Source organism: Tenrec ecaudatus, chromosome 13 (assembly GCF_050624435.1).
Source record: "Tenrec ecaudatus isolate mTenEca1 chromosome 13, mTenEca1.hap1, whole genome shotgun sequence".
NCBI classification, from domain to species: domain Eukaryota; kingdom Metazoa; phylum Chordata; class Mammalia; order Afrosoricida; family Tenrecidae; genus Tenrec; species Tenrec ecaudatus.
In genome coordinates, this window is record NC_134542.1 from 48,980,791 (window position 1) to 49,002,422 (window position 21,632).

Below are 21,632 nucleotides of genomic sequence, written 5' to 3' on the forward strand. Positions count from 1 at the left end.
GTCACTCAGGATTCAGTGTAGCAATAATGAAATTCACAATCCTCCTCTAGTTCTTAAAACGCTCCCCCCGCTACCCAGCTATCATGATCCCAGTTCTACCTTGCAAACCTGGTTAGACCAGAGGATGCACAGCAGTACAGATAGGATCTGGAAACACAGGGAATCTAGGACAGTTGAACCCCTTAGGACCAATTGTGAGAGTGGTGATACCGGCAGGGAAGGTGGTGTAGAAAGGGGGAAGCGATCTTGGGGATCTACATATAACCTCCTCTCTGGGAGATAGGCAACAGGAAAGTGGGTGAAGGGAGACACTGGGCAGTATAAGATATGATAAAATAATAATTTATAAATTATTAAGGGTTCATGAGGGAGGGGGGAACAGGGAGGGAGGAGGGAAAAAAGGAAAATGAGGAGCTGATTCCAGGAACCCAAGCAGAAGGCGAATTTTGAGAATGATGAGAGCAACGAATGTATAAGTGTGCTTTACACAATTGATGTATATGTATGGATTATGAAAAGAGTTGTATGAGCTCCAATAAAATGATTTTTTAAAAAGTAATTCAGCTATCTAAGCATAATGGTTGGACATTTATTGTATAAATATATTTAACCTAAAATATATATAAACTTATTTTTCATATTGCTTCTATTACTCTGAATTAATTTTATCAACTTATAGCTCCCCACTGCTTAGAATAAGATTTATTAAGATAATCATATTCTGGGTAAGTTTTTACATCTTTTAAAGAAAACAAAAGTGTGTTAATTTGATAAGGTATATAGATAGCTAAAGAAACCCTTATAGCATAGTGCATCTTGCTTTGGGCTGCTAAGAAGATTTGTAGTTCAAAACGACCAGAAGGAGGAGGTTTCCTGCTCCCGTAAAGATTTACCGTCTCAAAAACCCAGGCAGTTCTTTTCTGTCCTATAGGGTGAATATGAGTACAAATGGACTCAACAGCAGTCAGTTACATTTTCTCTTGCCCAAATTCTACTCTCTAATTTCCATTTATATATGCTTCATTCTTTTATAGATTATTCCTGGTTTTTCTTAAACTTTAGATTTCTAAAAAATCTATTTTACTAAAAAAATCTATTTTACTAAAAAAATCTATTTTACTATACTTTCTAATATCTATCCTGTTAACCCACACTGTCATACTACATCCTTCCTTATATCCTAATTGCTAATCAATTTTTTTCTTATTTTGCATCATGACCTTTTAAAGAGGTCAATAAAGAAATTTTCATTTAAAATACTTTAATAATTAAATGGAAAGAATATATTGCCAAGTTGTGCAATAAAATGGATAATGGTTCTTATTTCTACTCTTATCTACTGACTAAGTTTAAAAGAAATATGAGAAAAATATTGTTAGCCCAAGTAGGACTTGTGCTATCATTGATGTCATATAGATCTTGGTTGAAAGCAGAGAACACTAGAAAGATGTTTACTGGTGTTTTATTGACTATGCTAAGGCATTCAATTGTGTGTACTATGGATAACTGATATTCTAGAACACTTAACTGTGTTCACACATAGAACCTGCTGTACATTAAGAGGCAGTTGTTTGCAAATAGAACAGGGAAATACTGCATGATTTTAAACCAGAAAAGGTGTGTGGCAGGGGTGTATCTTCTCATCAGACTTAATCTATCTGTATGCTATGGGATCTTCACTATAGCAAATGATCAGAGAAGGTGGATTATCTGAAGAAGATTGTGTCATCAAAATCGAAGGAAATCTTAACAACCCTCAATATGCAGATGACATAATTTTATTGGCTGAAAGTGAGGAGAGCTAGAAGTACTTGCTGATAAAGGTCAAGGACTGTAGCCAGTGTGGCTTACAACTCAATGGCAGCCTTCATTATGGACTACAATTTAATGTAAAGAAAACCAAATCCCCACAACTAGGCCGATAAATAACATCTTGAAGGGCAGAGAAAATGTTGAAGTGGTCAGAAGTGGTAAAAGCATTCATCCAACTTGATCTATCATCAATGCTCATGGAAGTAGAAGTCAAGAGATCAAGTGGCGCATTGCATTAAGTAAATCTGCTGCACAGGAAGTCATTAAAGTGTTGAAAAGCAAGGATGTTACCCGGGAACTAAGTTGCACCTGACTGAAGCCATGGTATTTTCAATCACATCACGTATTTGTGGAAATAAGATGTTGAATAAGCAAGTCTGAAGAACTTTTGAATTACAGTGCTGACAAAGAATATTTAAAGTACTGTGGACTGCCAAAAGAACAAACATATCTGTCATAGAAGAATTATGGTCTGTAGGCTCCTTAGAGGAAAGAAATGCAAGACTTGCATACTTTGGGCATGTTGCCAGGAGAAACCAGGCTCTGGATTAGGACACCATGGGTGGTAAAACAGAGGGCTAGCGAATGGCGGCTTCAACCAGATGGAGTAACACAGTGGTTGCCACAGTGGTCGCAAACAGGAGAGAACTGCAAGGGTGGCACAGGACTGGGCAGCGTTTACTTTCTTTTTTACATCGGGTCACTTTGAGTCAGAACTGACTCAAGAGCATCTAAAAACAAGAAAAACAGAACATAGACGTTTGGGTTTCTAACTGAAGATGCCCTGACTAAAATGAGGGAACTGTCTAAGACCTGCTGCCACTATCAGGTAGGTACACATTAGACTGCTGGTCATAAGGTCAGTGGTCCAACACATCAGTTGCTCCTCGGAGATGAGACTACCCACTCCTGGAAAGATGTACAGCCTTGGCAACGCTAGATAGGGTTGAAAGCAATAGAAGTGACTCAGTGAAAGTGGATCTGTTGTTGGTTAGAAGCTGCACTTATAATTCAGGTAATGCCTATCTCTCTAAACAAGTTAATATACTTAATGTGCTTAGAATGTTATCAGGTGTTGCCACCTACTCAAAACATTTGTTTATTCAAAACAAGAAGAAGCATTGATTTGCTTATATATCTCTTAGTGAAATACCTTGCAAACATGAACATGAAATACCTTACAAAGGATACTTAATGTCATTAAGAGTTGATGCAATCTGTTTCCAAATGTACTTGTGAAGAGTTTAAGAAGGACAGAAAACTTAAATAAATTTTTAGAGTTGCCTGAGGTAGACCTTCAAAATGCTCTCTTATTAGTTTGAGAATTGTAAATAACCCAAGTAAAGCTATCAACATTAGAAAGCAAATCCAAAGAAAAAATAAATATTTAACTACACCGGGACTTCTCTCTTCTATTAGAATAATAGCAAATTAACTGAAAATTTGTAACACTGAAATATTGTCAATTACTAATTATTAAGATGATGTCTAACTTAAAGGTACTAACATGATGAACAACTTAATATGATACACATCTTTTCTACTTAGCTGTAAGACAGACTAAGGCATTTTTAAATTATTTTCTTTTTATGAGATATAGATATATCTCCTTTAAGATATAGGTGAAGAGAAATATAATAAATTAACATGAGTACCTAGGATTTGCAAGTCCTCTTGCTGAAATCTTGACAAATTCTACAAAGCAGCTATTTCCCCCATAAACCATTTCCCCCATAAACCAGACTAGTGACACAACTAGTAACAAGTGAAGAGGAAATCCAAATTGGAAGCTATACAACTCCAAGGTCCACAATCCTATATTATACTGTTATTATTAATTCTTAAACATGGGGTTAAAATGCCTTATATTTGAATAAATATTTTACTTAAAAAATTTATGTATTTCATTGACCTACCAGTTGTGTCTCTTAAGGACCTTATTTTCACTTATAATTTGTTAGTTTCCTCCTTTGGAGGAAATAAAAATATAAAAGCAAGCCATTTTCTCCAAAGAGCAAAATTATATCCTTAAATTATCTATAGCTTAACTTTGCCATAAAGTAGGTAGCTGTCCTGACCAGCAGCATCACCACCAACTATGAACTTGTAGAAATATGAATGATCTATTCCAGATCTACTGAATCAGGAACCCTCAGCACAGCACCTATCAATCTGTGTTTTAACCAGATTTCATCATTATATTTTATTCTAAAGCTGTCTTTTGAAACTTTTTTTAAACGTTTTATTAAGGGCTCATACAACTCTTATCACAATCCATAATACATCAATTGTGTAAAGCACATCTATTCATTCATTGCCCTCATCATTCTCAAAACATTTGCTCTCCACTTAAGCCCCTGACATCAGGTCCTCATTTTTCCCCCTCCTTTCCTGCTCCCCCCTCCCTCATAAGTCCTTGATAATTTATAAATTATTATTTTGTCATATCTTTCCCTGTCCAATGTCTCCCTTCACCCACTTTTCTGTTGTCTGTCTCACTGGGAGGTGGTCACATGTAGATCCTTGTAATCAGTTCCCTCTTTCCAACCCACTCTCCCTCTACCCTCCCAGTATCACCACTCACACCCCTGGTCCTGAAGGTACCATCTGCCCTGGATTCCGTTTCCAGTTCCTATTTGTACCAGTGTACATCCTCTGGTCTAACCAGACTTGCAAGGCAGAATTCAGATCATGATAATGGGGGGAGGGGAGAGGAAACATTTAGGACTAGAGGAAAGTTGTATGTTTCATTATTGCTACGTTGCACCCTGACAGGCTCATCTCCTCCCCAAGACCCTTCTGTAAGGGGATGTCCAGTGGCCTACAAATGGGCTTTGGGTCTCCACTTTGCACTTCCCCCCCTCATTCACTATATGTTTTTTTTTTGGTCTGATGAAGCCTGATACTTGATCCCTTCGACCCCCCATAAGCGCAGACTGGTGTGCTTCTTCCATATGGGCTTTGTTGCTTCTGAGCTAGATGGCCACTTGTTTACCCTCAAGCCTTTAAGACCCCAGATGCTTTATCTTTTGATAGCCGGGCACCATCAGCTTTCTTCACCACATTTGCTTATGCACCCATTTGTCTTCAGCCATCATATCAAGGAGGTGAGCACACAATATGATTTTTTGTTCTTTGATGCCTGATAACTGACCCCTTCGGCACCTCATGATCACACAGGCTGCTGTGCTTCTTCCATGTGGGCTTTGTTGCTTCTCAGCTAGATGGCCACTTGTTTGCCTTCAAGCTTTTAAGACCCCAGACACTATATCTTTTGATAGCAAGGCACCATCAGTTTTCTTCACCACATTTACTTATTCACCCGCTTTGCCTTCAGCAGTTGTGCTGGGAAGGTGAGCATCATAGAATGCCAATTTAATAGAAGAAAGTTATTCTTGCATTGAGGGAGTACTCAACTGGAGGCCCAATGTCCTTCTGCTTCTTTAATACTAAACCTATAAATATATACATATAGATCTATTTCTCCATCCTCATATATATTTGCATATATACATGCTTTTATTTAGACCTCTATAAATGCCCTTTGCCTCCGAGCTCTTTCCTCTATTTCCTTTGACTTTCCTCCTGTCCCATTATCATGCTCAGTCTTCATTTGGGTTTCAGTAATTCCTCTTGGTTACATTACCCTTGGTCATACCCTACCAGGCCTCCTACCCCCTCCTCACCACCGATTTCGATCACTTGTTGTTCCCTTGTCCCTGGGTTTGTTAACACCACTACCTTACCCCCAACATCCCCCTCTCCCATGTCCCCCTGGGAACTGTTGGTCCCGTTGTTTTCTCCTCCAGACTGTTCATCCACCCTATCTTATTTAGACATACCTGAGGAGAAAATGCACAAAAACAAGACAGAGCAAAACCAAGCAACAATATAAAAAACAATGACAAAACAAAACACAAGAAAGAAAAGCTTATAGTTAGTTCAAGGACTGTTTGTTGGTCTTTAGAGGAGTGTTTTACAATCTAGTCTGTTGGGGCACCATGCCCAACCCCAAAGTGTACTTTCAGCATTCCCTGGGGACCTTGCCGCTCCGTTCCCTTGCTGTTCTGTTGTACCCCCTTAGTGCTTTGCCTCAATGTGGTGGGATCAGATTGGGCACAATTCCTACAATGTGTCTCCGGTGTTGTGCCCTGTAGGGCTATGGGTCAGTGAGGGCCGTCATGTTTCAATGTGGGACCGGCCATGTGGTCCTCTCTGTGGACTGGCTGCTCGAATCCCAGAACATTGTCCTCAAGACCTGGTGGGCCAAGATGTGCTCCACTCTCTCCTCCTCCCCATTCATCTGCTCCCGTGTTCTACAACCAGAGAACCCTCTCTCGGAGCTGCCGATTCAATCCCATCCTTTGAAATAAATTCTTCTGGGGAGAGGGGCAGGTGTCCACGTAGTAGTTGGGATTGGGGCCAGCCCTTCAGACCTCTCTCCTGGTTCCCAGTCCATGCTGGCATGCTGCATTCACATTTGGAGCACTGGGTTGAAATCTGGTCCATTTTTCCCTGTTGAGATATAAACAATTCCTTCCCCTTGGGTGGGTTAGTGTCCAGAGGTCCTGCTACCCATTTCTTTTTTATTATTATGTTTTTCCTTTCCCCACCTCCTTTTCAGTTGTCTATCATATGTATCCTTCTGTCTTTCTTGACTTTTTACATTTTTTTTCTTTCTTGACTTTTTAATGAGCTCTTGCTTTCTTTGATGTTCGTGACATCATCACACAGCTTATCAGGTCTGAGTCAAATGTATTCTTGAGGAGTCCTTGAAATTCAAGTGAGATATATTCAAGAGTTTGGCTCTCATGGACTTATTTTAATTTTCTTAAGATGAGCAATTGATGATCTTGCCTCATTTTTTCTTTTTTTAACATCAATTTCTTGAGGACTCTTACAGCTCTTCTAACAATCCATACATATAATGCAGCGAGCGTATTTGCATGTTGCCATCATTATTTTACATTTGAGCCCTTGCTATCAGCTCCTTTTTTCCCTCCCAACCCCACTCTAACCTTCATGACCCTTGATAGATTATAAAGTATTACTTTCTTATCTTAACAACTACCAATGTATCCCTCTTCCCTCAGTTTCTGTTCTTCTTCCCTGTGTGTGGGGGGGGGGGGAGGGGGGTGCAGGCTCTTTATGTGTAATAGAGATGAATTCCCCTTTCCTCCCTTCCTTACCCCACCTTCCTCCTGCCCTCTTGGTATCACTATTCCAGTATCTGTTCCTGAGGGGCTTATCTCATCTAGACTCCATCATGTGTCATGAGCTCATATCTGTACCAGTGTGCATGCTTTGGTCTAGCCCACAGTGAAAGGCAGGACCTGGGTTCATGATACTGGGGGGTGAAGAAGCCTCAAGGAACCAGTGGAATATTTTGTGTTTCATCGGTGCTATACTGTGTCCTAGTTGACTCATCCCTTTCTTGTGACCCTTCTGTGAGATGTCCCATAGTCTACAGATAGGTTTTGGGTCTCTGCTCAGACCCCCCCTTTTTCTCAGCAGTATGTTTTTAATGTGTGTTTATTTATTTGGGGTTTTCTGATGCCTGCTACCTGATCCCATTGACACCTCATGATCACACAGAGTAGTGTGCTTCTTCCATGTGGGTTTGTTGCTTCTCTGCTAGATGGCTGCTTATTTAGCTTCCAGCTTTTAAGACCGCAGACATTTTATCTTTTGATAGCCGGGCAGCATTAGCTTTCTTCAACACATTTGCTTGTACACCCATGTTGTTCTTCAGCAATTGTGCCGGAAGGGCACATTACAGAATGCGAGGTTGTTAGAACAAAGTGTTCTTGCATTCAGGGAGGGCTTGAGCAGATGTCCAAAGTCCATTTACTACCTCGATGTATTGCTACACACATATATATATATATACATACACACACACATACATATATATACACATATACCTAGCCCAAGACCTCTATTTTATTAATGTATTTACATATGGACACACCTATGTTTATACTTCTATCTATAACTTTGCTTCCTACATCTTTCCTATTTCCTTTTACCTTCATCCTTTCCATTACACAACCTTCTTCTGCCTCTTAGTAATTCCTCTCAGCTAGATTGTTCTTGCTCCACCGCCCTCAGGATCTCTACATCCTCTTTGTTGTTGATTTTAATTGCCTAGTTGCTCCCGTCTATGGCATTGTTTGCTCAACATTCCCTTGCCCTGCCTCCTCCCAGTTCCTTCCCAAACCATCAGTCTCATTGCTTTCTCCTCAAGCTTGCTTCCTAGGTCTATCTTATATAGGTAGGCAAATCAACAAAAATCAAGACAAAACAAAAAGAAAACCAAAAACTGAATAAAAACAGAAAAAAATAATAACTAGCAAATAAAAAGGAAAAAGTATACATAATTCCAGATCTGTCTACTGACCATTATGGGTGGTTCCAGGAACTGACCCTCCTAGCCTGAAGTCTATTTTGGGGGCTCCTCAGGGGTTTTGTGGCTGTACTTTGCTCCCATTGCTGATCTGTTATGTTCCCTTCTTGGTTTGCCCCACTGTGGGGGTGGTCAGACCTGACCCATACTCCACTGTTTGTCACCAATATTGTCCTCTAGCCCCAGCTACGGGACATCATATCTCAAGTTGTTGTCTGCCCTACAGTCCTCTCTGTGCCTTAGCAACTCTATGCAGAGACATCTTCAGGGCTTAGTGTGCCAGTATAGAGTCCAGTCCCTCGCTCTTTCTTTATCCTTCTCAGTTTACTTCTTGATGGGTGTGACAGGCTACCCCTCTCCCCAACCTGTAGGTTTAGTTTTGTCCTCTGTAACATATACTGCTAGGGAAGGGGTCATTTGGGCTCTGATTAGGGCTGGCCCTGTAGCCCCTCTGTGGTCATGAGTTGCTCTATATGATATCGCTGCACTCAAGGTTTGGTGCACCGTGGTGGTGTCTGTATGCATACTTTCTTTTCTGTGGAGACATAAACAATACCCTGCTCCCCCAGTGCCACTGTCTCCCTCTTTTTATCCCTTTTCTCCTCTTTCCCTTTTCCCCTTCTTAATGTTGGAATGGCATGTACATGCTTGTCCTTATTTCTCCTTCTTTGTGTTGGAATGACATGTACATCCTTGGTTTTAGCCTGTTTCCTACTCAACTACCTGGACCTCAACTCATATACTGTGAGACAAGTGGCTTTTCTTCTATACCTACTGTACTGATTATACTTACCTCAGTGGGCTTGTGCTGTACTTGTCCTTTTGTGATCGGCCAACTTTGCTTCGCATAATTTCCTCCAAATCGTCCCGAGACAAGGTGCTTCATGCAACCAGCAGTGCTTTTTGGTGATGCATAGTGCTCCATTGTGTGTATGTGCCTGAGTTTTCTAATCCACTCATCAATCAATGGAAATTTAGGTTGTTTCTAATTTTTTGCAATTGTGTATTGCACCGCAATTAACATGGGGCACAAACGGCTGGCCGTGGTCTATTTCTTACCTCTTCTGGGAATATGCCCAGTAGAGGGATTGCTGGGTCATAAGGTAACTCAATTTCTATTCACTTTAAATATTACCAGATGGCTTTCCACAAGGTTTATGTATCTACAAGACCACCAGCAGTAGAGGAGGGTTCCTATCTTGCCACATCCCCTCCAACATTTGTTGCTCTCTGATTTTGGCTATTCTCAAGGGTGTTAGGTGGTATCTCATAGTTGTTTTAATTTGCATTTCTCTGATGACTAATGATCTGGAGCATTCTCTCATGTTTATTGGCCACTCAGGTCTCCTTCCTATTGAAATTTCTGTTCAAGTCTTTTGCACACTTCCTCAGGAGTTAACTGTTTTCTTCTTTTTGTAGGCTAGAAGAGTATTGTAGATTTTAGTAACAAGCCCTTGGTCTGTTGTTTCATTGCTAAAACTCCTCTCCTAGTCTGTGGGTTCTGTTACCCTCTTGGTAAACTCTTTTGACACACACAGGTGTTTTGTCCTTAGTATATCCCATTTGTCGATTTCAGTTTTATCTGTGTGTGTACTCTTCCCTGTTATGGTTAGACTATGTATTCCTTGCACCAAGGTTCTTAGGTTTGTCCCAATTCCTTTGTTGATGGTCCTGATAGTTTGGGGTTTTACTTCGAAGTCTGTGAACCACAGACTTTGATCTTGTGCATGCAGTGAGGAAAGGGCCTTGTTTCTTTTTTCTATAGGTAGCTATCCATTATTTCTAGCACCACTTATTTAAGAGGGCATTCACCTCCTACTTGATGTTTCTTGGACCATGTCAAAAATCAGTTGTCTATTTGCTGGTGGTTTAATTTCTGGGTTTTCTGTTCTGCTCCATTGATTTAAGTATCTGTCACTATCCCAGCACCACAGGACAGTACACGTTAAAGTCAGGGAAGATGAGCCCTCCTACTTTGTTATTCTTCTTGAGGAGTTCTCTGCTAATTCTGGGCTTCTTCCCTCTCCATATGAAATTGGTGATCAGGTTTTCCAATTCTTTGAAGGTTTTTAGTATTTGAATCAGAATAGCATTAAACTTATATAGTGCCTCAAATAAGACTGGTATCTTTACTATATTGAGTCTTCCAATCTACGAGGATGGGATATTTGTCCATTTGTAGAGGTCTCTTGGTTTCCTGTAGTAAGGTTCTATAGTTTTCCTTGTGTTTTTTGTTTTTCTGGATATATATATATATATATATATATATATATATATATATATCCCTAGATATTTTAGTTTGTCCTTGGCTATTAGGAAGAGTACTGCCCTCTTGATCTCCATTTCCGTGGTCTTGTCTGATGTATACAGCAAACCAACAGACTTCTGTTTGTTGATCTTATATCCTGCCACTCTTCTGTATTCGTCTATCACTGCCAGTACTCCTGTTGTGGATCTTTCAGGGTTTTCAATGTATAGAATCATGTCATCTGCAAATAGCATTAGTTTCACCTCCTCCTCTCCCAGGCAGATACCTTTAAAGTCCTTCGACTACCTTATGTTGTTAGCTTGGACCTCTGGTACGATGTTGAAAAGAAATGGGGGCAAGGGACATCCTTTCCTGGTCCCCTTTGTCAGTGGGATTGTTTTAGTCTTTTCTCCATTGACTTTAATGTTGGCTATTGGGTTTTTTGTAAATAGCTTGTACTAACATGAGGAATTCCCCTTCCACTCCTATGTTCTTGAGTGTCTTAATTAGGAATGGGTGTTGGATGTTGTCAAATGCTTTTCTACATCTATTGATATTGTCACGTGATTCTTATCCTTTTTCTTATCAATGTGGTCAATATTAGTGGACTTTCAAATGTTAAATCATTCCTGCATCCCTAGAATGCATCCCACCTGATCAAGATGGATAATATGTTTTACATACTTTTGTATTCTATTGGCCAATATGTCATTAAGGATTTTTGCATCTATGTTCATTAGAGATATTGGCCTATAGTTCTCTATTCCTGTGATTCTTGGCCTGTTTGGGTATCACAGTTATACTGGATTCGAAGAATGAGTTTGGGAGTTTGCAATCTTTTTCTATGCTCTGGAATAATTTGTGGAGGATTGGTGTCAGGTCTTCCCTGAATGTTTGGTAAAATTCTCCTGTGAAGCCTTCTGGTCTAGAAGTTTTTTTCATTGGTAGTTTCTTGATAACCATATCTATTTCTTCTATTTTTATGGGTCTGTTGAGGTGTGTTGCTCAAATGTTAAAGGAAGTCTGGTGAGATAGGAACTCTCATTCACTGCTGGTGATAATTCCTATAGCCACTGTGAAAAGTAATTTGGTGATACCTAAAACAGATAGAAATTGAGTTGTCTTATGACCCAGCAACCCACTCACTACTGGGCCTATACCCAGAAGAAATAAGAACAGACCACGACCAGGTATCAGTGCTCCAGTGTTCACTGATACTCAGTTCACAATCACAAAGAATTGGAAACAGTCTAAATTCCCATCAAGAGATGAAGGGATTAAAAATTCTGCTATGTACACACAATGAAGTACTAGGCATCCCTAAAAAACAGTAATGAAAAGATGAAGCACGTCGTCTCATTAAAAGAGCTGGAGAATATTATGCTGTGAAGTTAGCTAAGCACAACAGGGTAAGTCAAACATGAGTCCACCGAGGTAAGTTCTAAAAGAAGATTGGGCATAGGGTAGAACACACACATAGCACAGTTCTTGGGCAGAGGATCAAATACACTGGCAAAAGCTAAACCAAACCCAACAATGCATCAAAAACCAAACACAAAAAACACTGGAAAAATTGCAAATAGCACTTGTGCTGAAAGACATCATATCCCAGCCCACCCACTCCACCATATGCTCTTACAGCCCAGAGAGGTAGGGGAAGAAAAAAATATGGCAACGGGGGAGCCAGGGCACTAATCCATTCAAGAGGAAGATATTGTTTATGTCTCCACAGGCAAGGGGGAGAGAGAGCATACTTCATTCCGGGACACCAATCCTTGAGGGCAACATTCCTGTTCAGAGCAGCTTATTCACAGAGATGATTGCAGAACCAACCTCAACTCAAGACAGGACATGCCCTCCCTAGCTGACAGTGTTACAAAGGACATCCCTGAAGGTATAGTTCAGGGAGTGTGCCCACACACGGGCAAATCGGAGGGGGGTGCAACAGATCAGCAATGGGTGCAAAGCCACAAAGTCCCTGAGGAATCCCAATTATAGACTTCTGATTTTGGGGGGGCACATGGATAGGATGATATATCCAGGGTGCAGTATAGCTATCCTCCAGTACTTTAATATTTCCTCCCCTTACTATTATGGTCTTAGTTTTCCCTCATTAATCTTGTTAAAATGGCATATGCTTATTTGTATGATTAAGATCACTGAATGCATGAAAACCAAGATAGATAACCCTTCAGAAACAGTAATTAGAGTAATGATTCCCTGAGGGTACGGAAAGGGGGAAAGCGGGAGCTGACAGCAAAGATGACTATATAACCCCATTTGAGGAGAATGGATAACAGAATTGGAGGTGAATGGACACATTGGATGGTGTGAGGTATGGCAAAATAATAATAATGATATATAACAAAAAGGGTTCCTGGGGAGTAGAATCAGGGAGAGAATGTATAAAGGGGAACTGATATCAAAGAGTTCAAGAAAGAAAACGTTTTGAAACAGATGGTGGCAGCAATTGTACAAGTATGCTTGATCTAACTAAATTATGGATTGTTATAATATCTGTAAGATTTCCCAATAAAGTGATTAATAAAAAAAGTGTGTTGCTAGTATTACAGGAAACACTAAAACCTAATTTGAAGGATATATTTCTAAAGTTTGGGTAAGATACACCAAGCAATCTATAATAAGGTAACTTTGATAATTCATATTCATATACCTTGAAATAATCCCGTCATTTTTAATGTGGCTTTGTATTAACGTTTATGATTTTGTTTTAAATATTTACCTTTGTTTGATTAAACAATATTTGAGGTAGAACTGGTAAGAGTGGTCAGTTTTATGCATTCAGTCAAATCAATAAATCAGCCTTGGTTTCTATTTTGACCTATGTGTGCTCCTTATTATGATGATGTATAATAATTATAATTATTAAATCATCTGAGTGAATTCGTGAACACTTATTTGTCCAAACTAATCCAGAATGTCCAATTCCAAGAATAATTCTAGTTCATTTCAATAATTTTGTTTCATCACTGTATGCACTTGTTTTACAACTTGGGTATTCAAGTTAATCTGTCAACATTCAGGCATTTCCAACATCTGCTGTGGAAGGGGGAATATATTTTCAATTTTTCAAGGCAAATCCCAGCCAAAATTTACTTAGAAGTCTCATGCCCCACTTTAAAAAAATGACTACAAAGCACCCCCACCCCAAATAATTATAGAGATGAGTCAAGCAACTGGATCGGGGGAAAATGAGCCACATTTTTCTCCTAGTTAAGAAATGTAGGTGATGGGATGGCTAGTAATCCTTCTGATTTGAAACAACGGGGAGTGGTTAGAAACCTAGCCGACATCTCAGAGAACCCCGGACCCGAGGTGAACACCAATCTGAATTCAGACGCAGTATTTTCCAGCGCATTCAAATCCTGAAAAGTCACAGGCACTTGGAGGCCGCCGAGGCTCCCCTTCGGGCTCCAGCCCCGCAGACGGACTGACCGCCTGGCCCACACGGCTTGGGTGGCAGCCCGCGGAGTAACGAGTGTATGCCACGCCAAGCAAGGCCCTGGGCCTCCAGGGCCCCTTTAGGGCTTCACCCCGAGACTTCCCTCAGCTAGACCCAGGCTTCTAACACCCCCAGGCGAAGGTGGCGCTTTCCTCTCCTTGGACATGCGAAGCTCACCTCAAAGCTCCAACTGCCAGCCTCCAGAGCCCACCTGCGAGTCGGTAGCCGCCATTACTGCCCTCTGCAGGGTACGGGTGTTGCCTTCACCACCACCTCCTCCCGCCATTTTGTCCAGAGGCGCGACGGCCACGGAGGCGGTGACGGCGTCCTTGACGGCGCATGCGCACACGTTGGCGTGGGGTTAAAGGTCATGTGTCCTGGCCCAGGGCCTTCAGAAGCCCGAGTTGGCTTCCGCCGAGGCCTTAGGCTCCCCACCCCTGCCCCTGCCAGGAGCATCAGTCGCAGAAAAAGCAATTGCGGCATCACCTCCACCCCTGCAGACTCCTTTTGAAAACTGGGCAATCCCAGGCGGATTTGTTTGAAGAATACCGTTGGTCCCACATCCGTGAGTTTTTATACTGTAACCCTTGCCCGCCCCACAATACGGACCCATATGACTCTTGAGGAAGGCCTGTATTTCTGACAGGCCATGCCACAGACAGTGTAGCAGTGGTGAAACACCCGAGCCGCGGGATTCGTGTCCATCTACGTAGTTACAGTTCTGAACGTGTTGTGCAAGCTGGATGTGCCCGTCCCAGGCCAAGCCGACCGACCCTCTAACGAGTAGATGTTAAGGCTTCTGCTTTCACCACTGACCTGATTGGACAGGGCTCAGGCCTCAGTGAAGAAAGTTGCTATCCAGTTAACTCATGGTGGTGTGTGCCTGCGCACTTCTGTGCTCCATCAAGTTTTTCAAAGGCTGATTGATTTTTCAGAAGTCAATAGCAACGAAGCCCTTTCTTCCAAGGCCGGGTGCACGCCAACAGCCAACCTTTTGGGTTTCGGAGCAGAGCTCGTTAACCATTTGGAACACCCAATTCAGACTAAATCATTCTAGCCAATAGCCACCATAGTCTTCGGAGCTGGCCTCTCTGCCTTGAATTTCACTGGCCCAGCCAATCCCAGGGAAACCAGTTTTGATTGAACTTTGCTCTCTGGATTACATTGGTAAAACTCATTCCAGGTTACAATTCATTCCAGATAATTGTCTTCATTGATTTCAAAGACTCTGAGCTATTTGAAGTTTTGGAATGTTTTTGTCACTCCTGAAGATAGAAGTTCTTTTGTTTTGTTTTACTGAGACCAAGATACTCTCTTCCTCATGAAAAATGCCGAACCATATGTGATCCCACTTCAGTAGCTATCATATCAATGGTAAGTCTAAGGTCGGCTTCCATTGCTTTGTGGGCGTTAGCTAATTATCCTAGGCTCGTCTTTGAAGTCCACTTGAATTTTCTTAAAAATTTGATGTTAGCTTTGATCTCAAAATTGTAGGTTTTTTCCCCCTATGGCGCGCGCGCGCGCACACACACACACACACACACACACAAAAACACCTTCTGAGAGAATTTGTTTGTAATCATGCACAGAGGCACATTAAAACATGTCTTGTTGGGAATAAACCTGTGCACATATGAACTGAAAACCTAATACCAATGCTTAACTAAAACATTTTATTATGAATTAGGTGAAGGTTTACAGGGGAGATCATCAATCTTACATGCTGTAATTCATACACATTTTGTTTTAACTCCTCCATTGCAATCCCCTCAATGTACTAACACTGTGTTTCCAGATTCTCTTCCTCTTTCCTAACCTTCGGAATGTATTATTAGGTAAGTGCTTCTCTTTTGGTCTTAAGTGGTTGATAATTTTGCCACACAGATGAGTTTAGTTCTAGACTTGAAGGGTGTCTAAGGGCCTAGTGACCAGTATGCCAGGTCTCTCTTGTGTTTTTGAGTTTTGGTACACATTTTTCTTCCACTCTATACAAGATCTTATGTCCGTGGTTCTCAATCTGTAGGTCACGACCCTTTTGGGGGTTGAACAACCCTTTCACAGGTGTTGTCCAATTCATAACAGTAGCATAATTACAGTTATGGGTGTCGGCATTAGGAAGGTTGGCAACCACTGTCTTAAGTGATCCTTTTCAAAGCAGTTGGTAGTGGTAGCTGGGCGCCATCCAATCCTTTTGGGCTCATGTTGTGGAGATGGACGTCTGCATGGTACATTAGACCATTGGACTGTTTCCATGTCTTTTGATGTTCATTATTCTTTCCTCTGGACAGAATAGGTGCACCTGGGATAGCTGCTCATAAGCTTTTGTGACCTGAGGTGCTATTCACGTAGTAGAATATAGAACATTGGCTTTGTGAATTATGTTACGTTATAAACTATATGAACTTGGTATCCCCTGAGACTATGGCCCCAATTCCCTAGCTACAGTGACTCATTCCCTTAGGAGTTTGGTTATGTTTAAGGTATGTTCTTAAATTTGCCTCCTGTATGCTCCACCACATTCATGGATATATGCAGCAAAGGTAAATATACGTATATAAATATCCTGTCAAATCTATATATATTTGTAGGTCCATTCCCATTCTGTCTCCACACCTGTTCAGCTTGCATACCTACCTAAGCATCTACTTATAGGTCACCACTATTGCAGTTATCTCTGTGGAACCATTAAAAAAAACTTTATTGTGAATTGGGTGAAAATTTACAGAACACTTCAGTTCACGGATATTTGTTTTCATGTCATTGATTACAAACCCCCAAATGTACTATAACTTGCCTACTTTCTCTATTTCCTTTTTCCATTGTTCCTCCTCTTCCAACCCTTCTGAACTTTGTCCTTGTACAAATGCTGCCCTTTTTATCTCAAATGGTTCACTATCCAAAAGAACGCATACCTCCCTAGTATCAGTGTTCCCCTTATTGTTCAAGTAAAATTTGAACCACGGGTGAGTTCAGTTAACAGCCCTGGTTGGAGATTCCACCCGTCTCAGTATACAGGGAGCATACAGGAGGAAAAGTTATGAACATGGCTTAATCAGTCTCTACCTTTGCTGCAGTCTCTGGCCATTTAACTTTTTTTTTTTAACCCCTTTTTTCTTTTTTATGGCTTTGAGTTTTTCTCTCACTTTATTCAGAGTGTTCTAATGAGATCCCTTTCAGAGTAGGTAGTAGTGGTAGCTAGGCACCATCTTATTCCGTTCTTATAGTCCATTACATAGTAATTATTTTATTTTTCACTTTTCTTTGTTCCAGATGAGACAGTTGCAGATGGCCAATCATGACCTTTTAAGACCCCAGGCCTAGTGACTCATTCCCTCAAGGTTATGACTAAGAAGCTTTCATAACTCTGGGCCCTGTATGATCTACTAAATTCATGGATATATTTTCAGCACAGGTAAATTCTTCTGTAGAAATATCCTGTCAAACCAATGTATATACTGCCCATTCTCCTTCCCATCCAGCGATGTCTATCAATGCGTCCACTCAGTGTGTTATTATAGGATTATGTATATAATTACATATATACATATTTAACTCTACTGCCTTTAACTCTTGTGCCCCTCCCAAGAGTCTCTCTTTGCCTTCACTTTTTGGTGCTGTCAGATTTTCATTAGAATGCCAACCTTAAGATTGGTGGTTCATATCCACCAGCCACTCCACTGGAGAAAGATGAAGCTATCTGTTCCCATAAAGATTTACAAAGACTCAGAAAACGTATAGGGGGTCTTAAGAGTCAGAATTGACTTAATGGCAGTGGGTTTTGGGGTTTATCCTCCCACTCCTAGTAAACATAAAAGAAATATTCTTAGTGTGGAACACTTTTGACTTTTTATAAGCGTCTTCCCATACACTATTTGTAATTTTGTGATTGACTTAAATTCACTCAACATAATATCCTTGAGGTTCATCCATATTATGGGGTCTTTCATACATTCATTGTTCTTTCATCTTCCATAGTATTCCTTCAGAGATATACCATACTTATGCACTACCATATATTATTTCCATGTTTTCTTGATGAACATGATTGTGCACATATTTATGTCCTGGCTCTTACTTCTCTAGCATATCTGAGAAGTCTTTTATAAGCTCGTGGAAAATGCATATTGTGAAAACTGCATGGATTTCAATTTTTCTTGAACCAAAATAAACTTTAATTTTTATTTTAACATGCCTTAACAGAATCTATCCTGAGGCAATAATAAAGACGAGACATTTGAAAAAAGCCCCTATCAGAGCAACAGGAATTCTGCTAAAATTGAAGGACATATCAAATTCATGCCGGATCTTAAGTATAAGAATGGTGAGATCACGGATACTTTAGAAAAAGTTTTTGAGGACAATGTCCCAAAGAAAGAAGAAATAATCCAATTTAAAGAAGCAAATGGATAGATTGTTTTAAGACTGGATGAGTAGATGTTCAAGATAAACTCCGCAACAGTAGATCACCCACATTATTTTTTTCCATGGGAGAGCGCGAACGCAGTCCCCCACTACCACAAATTATGCAGTCGAGTTTCCCACATTTGAGGAAACCGCAGGGGTCAGCACACCCGGAGTGCAATGGATAAGCCTCGCCCTGGGAAAACCACCTTCGTGATCATGGTATTTCCCCTGCCAGGTAAGTATCCCCCACATTAATTTTTGAGGAAACAATTTTGTCCTTGTTCTAATTGAAGGATACCAGTGATTAACCGCACAGATAATAACCAACACCAAAGACATCCCAATTGGTTCAGCTAACACAATTCTGACTGAAAAGTTAAAAGTTGAGCAAACTTTCCACTCAATAAATGCCAAAACTGTTAAGCCAAGATCAGCTGCAGACAAGAGCAGTTTTCTAGGAAAATTTTCAACAAGCGGTTTCAAGATCAGGAATCATTTCTTATAACTATGAAACATGGGGTTACCAGGATAGTGAAGACACAGCACAGTAAAACAAACCGCTAGAAGTAGCAGTCAAAGCAAAATCTGACCAGTCAAGGGAACAGGCTATGACGTTTTTCTGGAAAGCCAAAAACATTTTGCTTGTTTCTGGAGGATTAGAAAACCAAACACCCATTTATTGAGGTTTTTTGTTGTTGTTGAGAAAGTTAATCAAAGCTTTAGAAGAAAAGTGTGCTCCACGATAATGTTCCTGCTAAGTCCACTCTCCAAATAGGTCCAATTTGGAAAGTTTTGATGAGAAATCCCTTGGGATCCACCTTGGTCTAGATATGGCACTTCTAATCTTAAGAGCCCTGGTGGTGTAGTGGTTACTCGTTGGACTGCGAATCCTAAGGCCAGCAGTTTGAAACCACCACCCTCTTTGAGGGAGAAGGATTAGGCTTTCTATCTTGTGGTGAGTCTCAGAAACCTCCAGGGGCAGTTCTGCCCTCCCCTGTAGGGTCTCAGTCCACAAGGACTCATAGCAGTGTTTGCTTCTGGCATGACTTATCTTTACAGTCCTTAAGGGACACCCACTGTTCTGCTGTTACTAATGTGAACAAGACTGCACTGACATCACTAAATACACAGGACCCTCAGTCCGCTAGGGATAGACGTGTATGATCACTTGTAATGTGGTGGCTTGAATCATCACTTGCAAGTGTCTTCAGCTTGATCATCTTTCTATTGAGAATTAAAGTTTATATTGTTATCTCTTAATCTCAAGTTTCCCAAACTTTTTGAAGACCTTTTAGTTTATCAAGTAGTAAGCTTACTGGGCTACATGCTATTAAGGAAGCACCATGCTTCTCAGTGGTTTCACCATTCTGGTCCCACCAAGTGTTTGATAGTTCATCTTTCTATCCCCCAGCCAGCATTTACGGTTGAACTTTGCTAATTATGGAGATGATATCCTATTGTTTTAACTTGTAGCTAATGGCTAATGATTATGAGCATTGTGTATCAGCCACCTGAATGTCGTATTTGGTGAGTTGTCTCTGCTGATTTTTAAATTGGATTATTTTCTTGTGGGTGTTTAAGTTTTCAGTAAATTTTAAGTGAGTCCTTTTTGTTGTCATTGGCAAAAAAAGTCTGTAGGTTTATTTTGTTGAGGTCTTTCAAAGCACTGTCTAATTTTTAAGAGGTCTCAGATATCTAGTTCACCTTCCACTGTTTTCAGTTATGTTTGAGAGTGTATTTATGCCATGTATTAGGACTCCTAATTTTTTCCCTGTTTTTAGATTTTGGTCTTTTGATCCATTCTGTTTTTGTATGTAGTGTGAGATGTGGGTCTTGTTTCCTTTTTCTGCAAATGGACATCCAGTTTTGCCAGTATCATTCATTAAGAATATTTCTTCCACTTTTAATGTTAGCCCTTTTCCAAACATGAGTTGTCCAAAGGTGGATGGCTTTATGTCTAGGTTCTCAATTCTATTCCATTTATCTGTGTGTCTGCTGTTGACTGTTTTGACTACCCTGAGGATCACTGTTTTTTGTCTGAGCCTCGTACGCCCTGAGGGATTTCTGGTGCTGGGGATGATGGGATGAGGCCCGTTTCTCCAGATTCCATCCTATACACCCCACCAGATGGCAGCATGCCCTGAGAGTGGGTTAGCAGTGTAGTAAATCCAAAGCAGAAAATTTGGGTGGGCACTATAAGTCCCATTGGTCATGAAAGGGTTAATCTAAAATTTGTTACAACCCTACAGCCTCCCATGTTCTCAAAATGTTACCTCAATACCCATTCATTTTAGTATGAGATGTATATAATATACATTACTCCTAAGATGGAAGCTGTATATTTTTCCCCCTCTAAATTTTTTTTGTTTCCCTTTTCCAACTTCTTGTCTTCTTTAAAGACAATTTCTGCCAGCTATATCAGCTTAGTCTGTTAATGTGATATGTGATTTGTCCTTGCACAGTTGACCTTGTAAATCAATCATACAAGAACATTACATATTTTCCCATATAAAGTCTGCAACTGATTATTAAGACTAGTTCTTGAAAAATCCTTTATTTTGTGTATTTAAATTTTCAACTATTTTTGAAAACAAGGTATTTTCATTATCTAAGCCATTGTATTCCTCTTTATAAAGTGTCTACTACATGGTAATACAAAGATGGTTTAAAACGGACTCAAAGTATCTTCTGATTAAACCAATTTCAAGTCATTTCTTTAAACACAGTTAATCAAGAGTTCTTGGAAGATGAGTTAAATGATGAAAAAATGGGCGACCATGAACACAGCCTTTATCGTCATTTCCAAACTGGTCCTTTATTCTCTGGACAACATCGAGGACGTCCTCTTTTGAAAAGTACATAGGTAGCTGTCTACAAAGCCGCACTGCTTCTCCCTGTGAAGATAATGGCACACATTTTACAGTGACATACCCTGAAGCAAGAAAACATGTTATCTGCAAAAAGGAAAATAGAAAATGTGTTACATTATTATTCATTCACTCAGAAAATATTTAAGAAGCACCGATTATCTGCTAGTCAAGAGTAGGCTCTTGGGACACAGCAGAGAGCAGGACAAACAAAAGCCTGACTCTTGTAAAGCTGCATACGAGGGCAAAGTAGGAAAAACAGTCAAAAGTAACAGTGCGAAAAATGAAGGTTTGGTGATTTGGTACTTCGGAAAGGTTTCCTCGAAGTGACATTTAAGCTTCACCTTAAATACGGAAGAAAGAATAGAATTTCCAGTGTGAATCAGGCCCAACAATTAAATAAAAAAAAATGAGCAAGATAAGCCAAATCCT

The 21,632-nt window shown here is 40.4% G+C and overlaps 1 protein-coding gene and 1 non-coding gene across 2 annotated transcripts in view; both read right to left on the reverse strand.

Moving 5' to 3' along the window:
• Positions 1–18,412: 18,412 nt before the first annotated feature.
• On the reverse strand, positions 18,413–18,576 carry LOC142425095 (U1 spliceosomal RNA). Its single transcript, XR_012779470.1, has one exon. It is a non-coding gene; the product is annotated as a U1 spliceosomal RNA (small nuclear RNA).
• A 2,303-nt stretch (positions 18,577–20,879) lies between these two features.
• PMS1 (PMS1 homolog 1, mismatch repair system component) overlaps positions 20,880–21,632 on the reverse strand; it is a 96,379-nt gene continuing 95,626 nt past the window's right edge. The window contains exon 14 of the mRNA XM_075529204.1: positions 20,880–21,227. Within this exon, the coding sequence (XP_075385319.1) occupies positions 21,060–21,227 (168 nt within the window). The 3' untranslated portion in view covers positions 20,880–21,059. The remainder of the gene's footprint in view (positions 21,228–21,632) is intronic.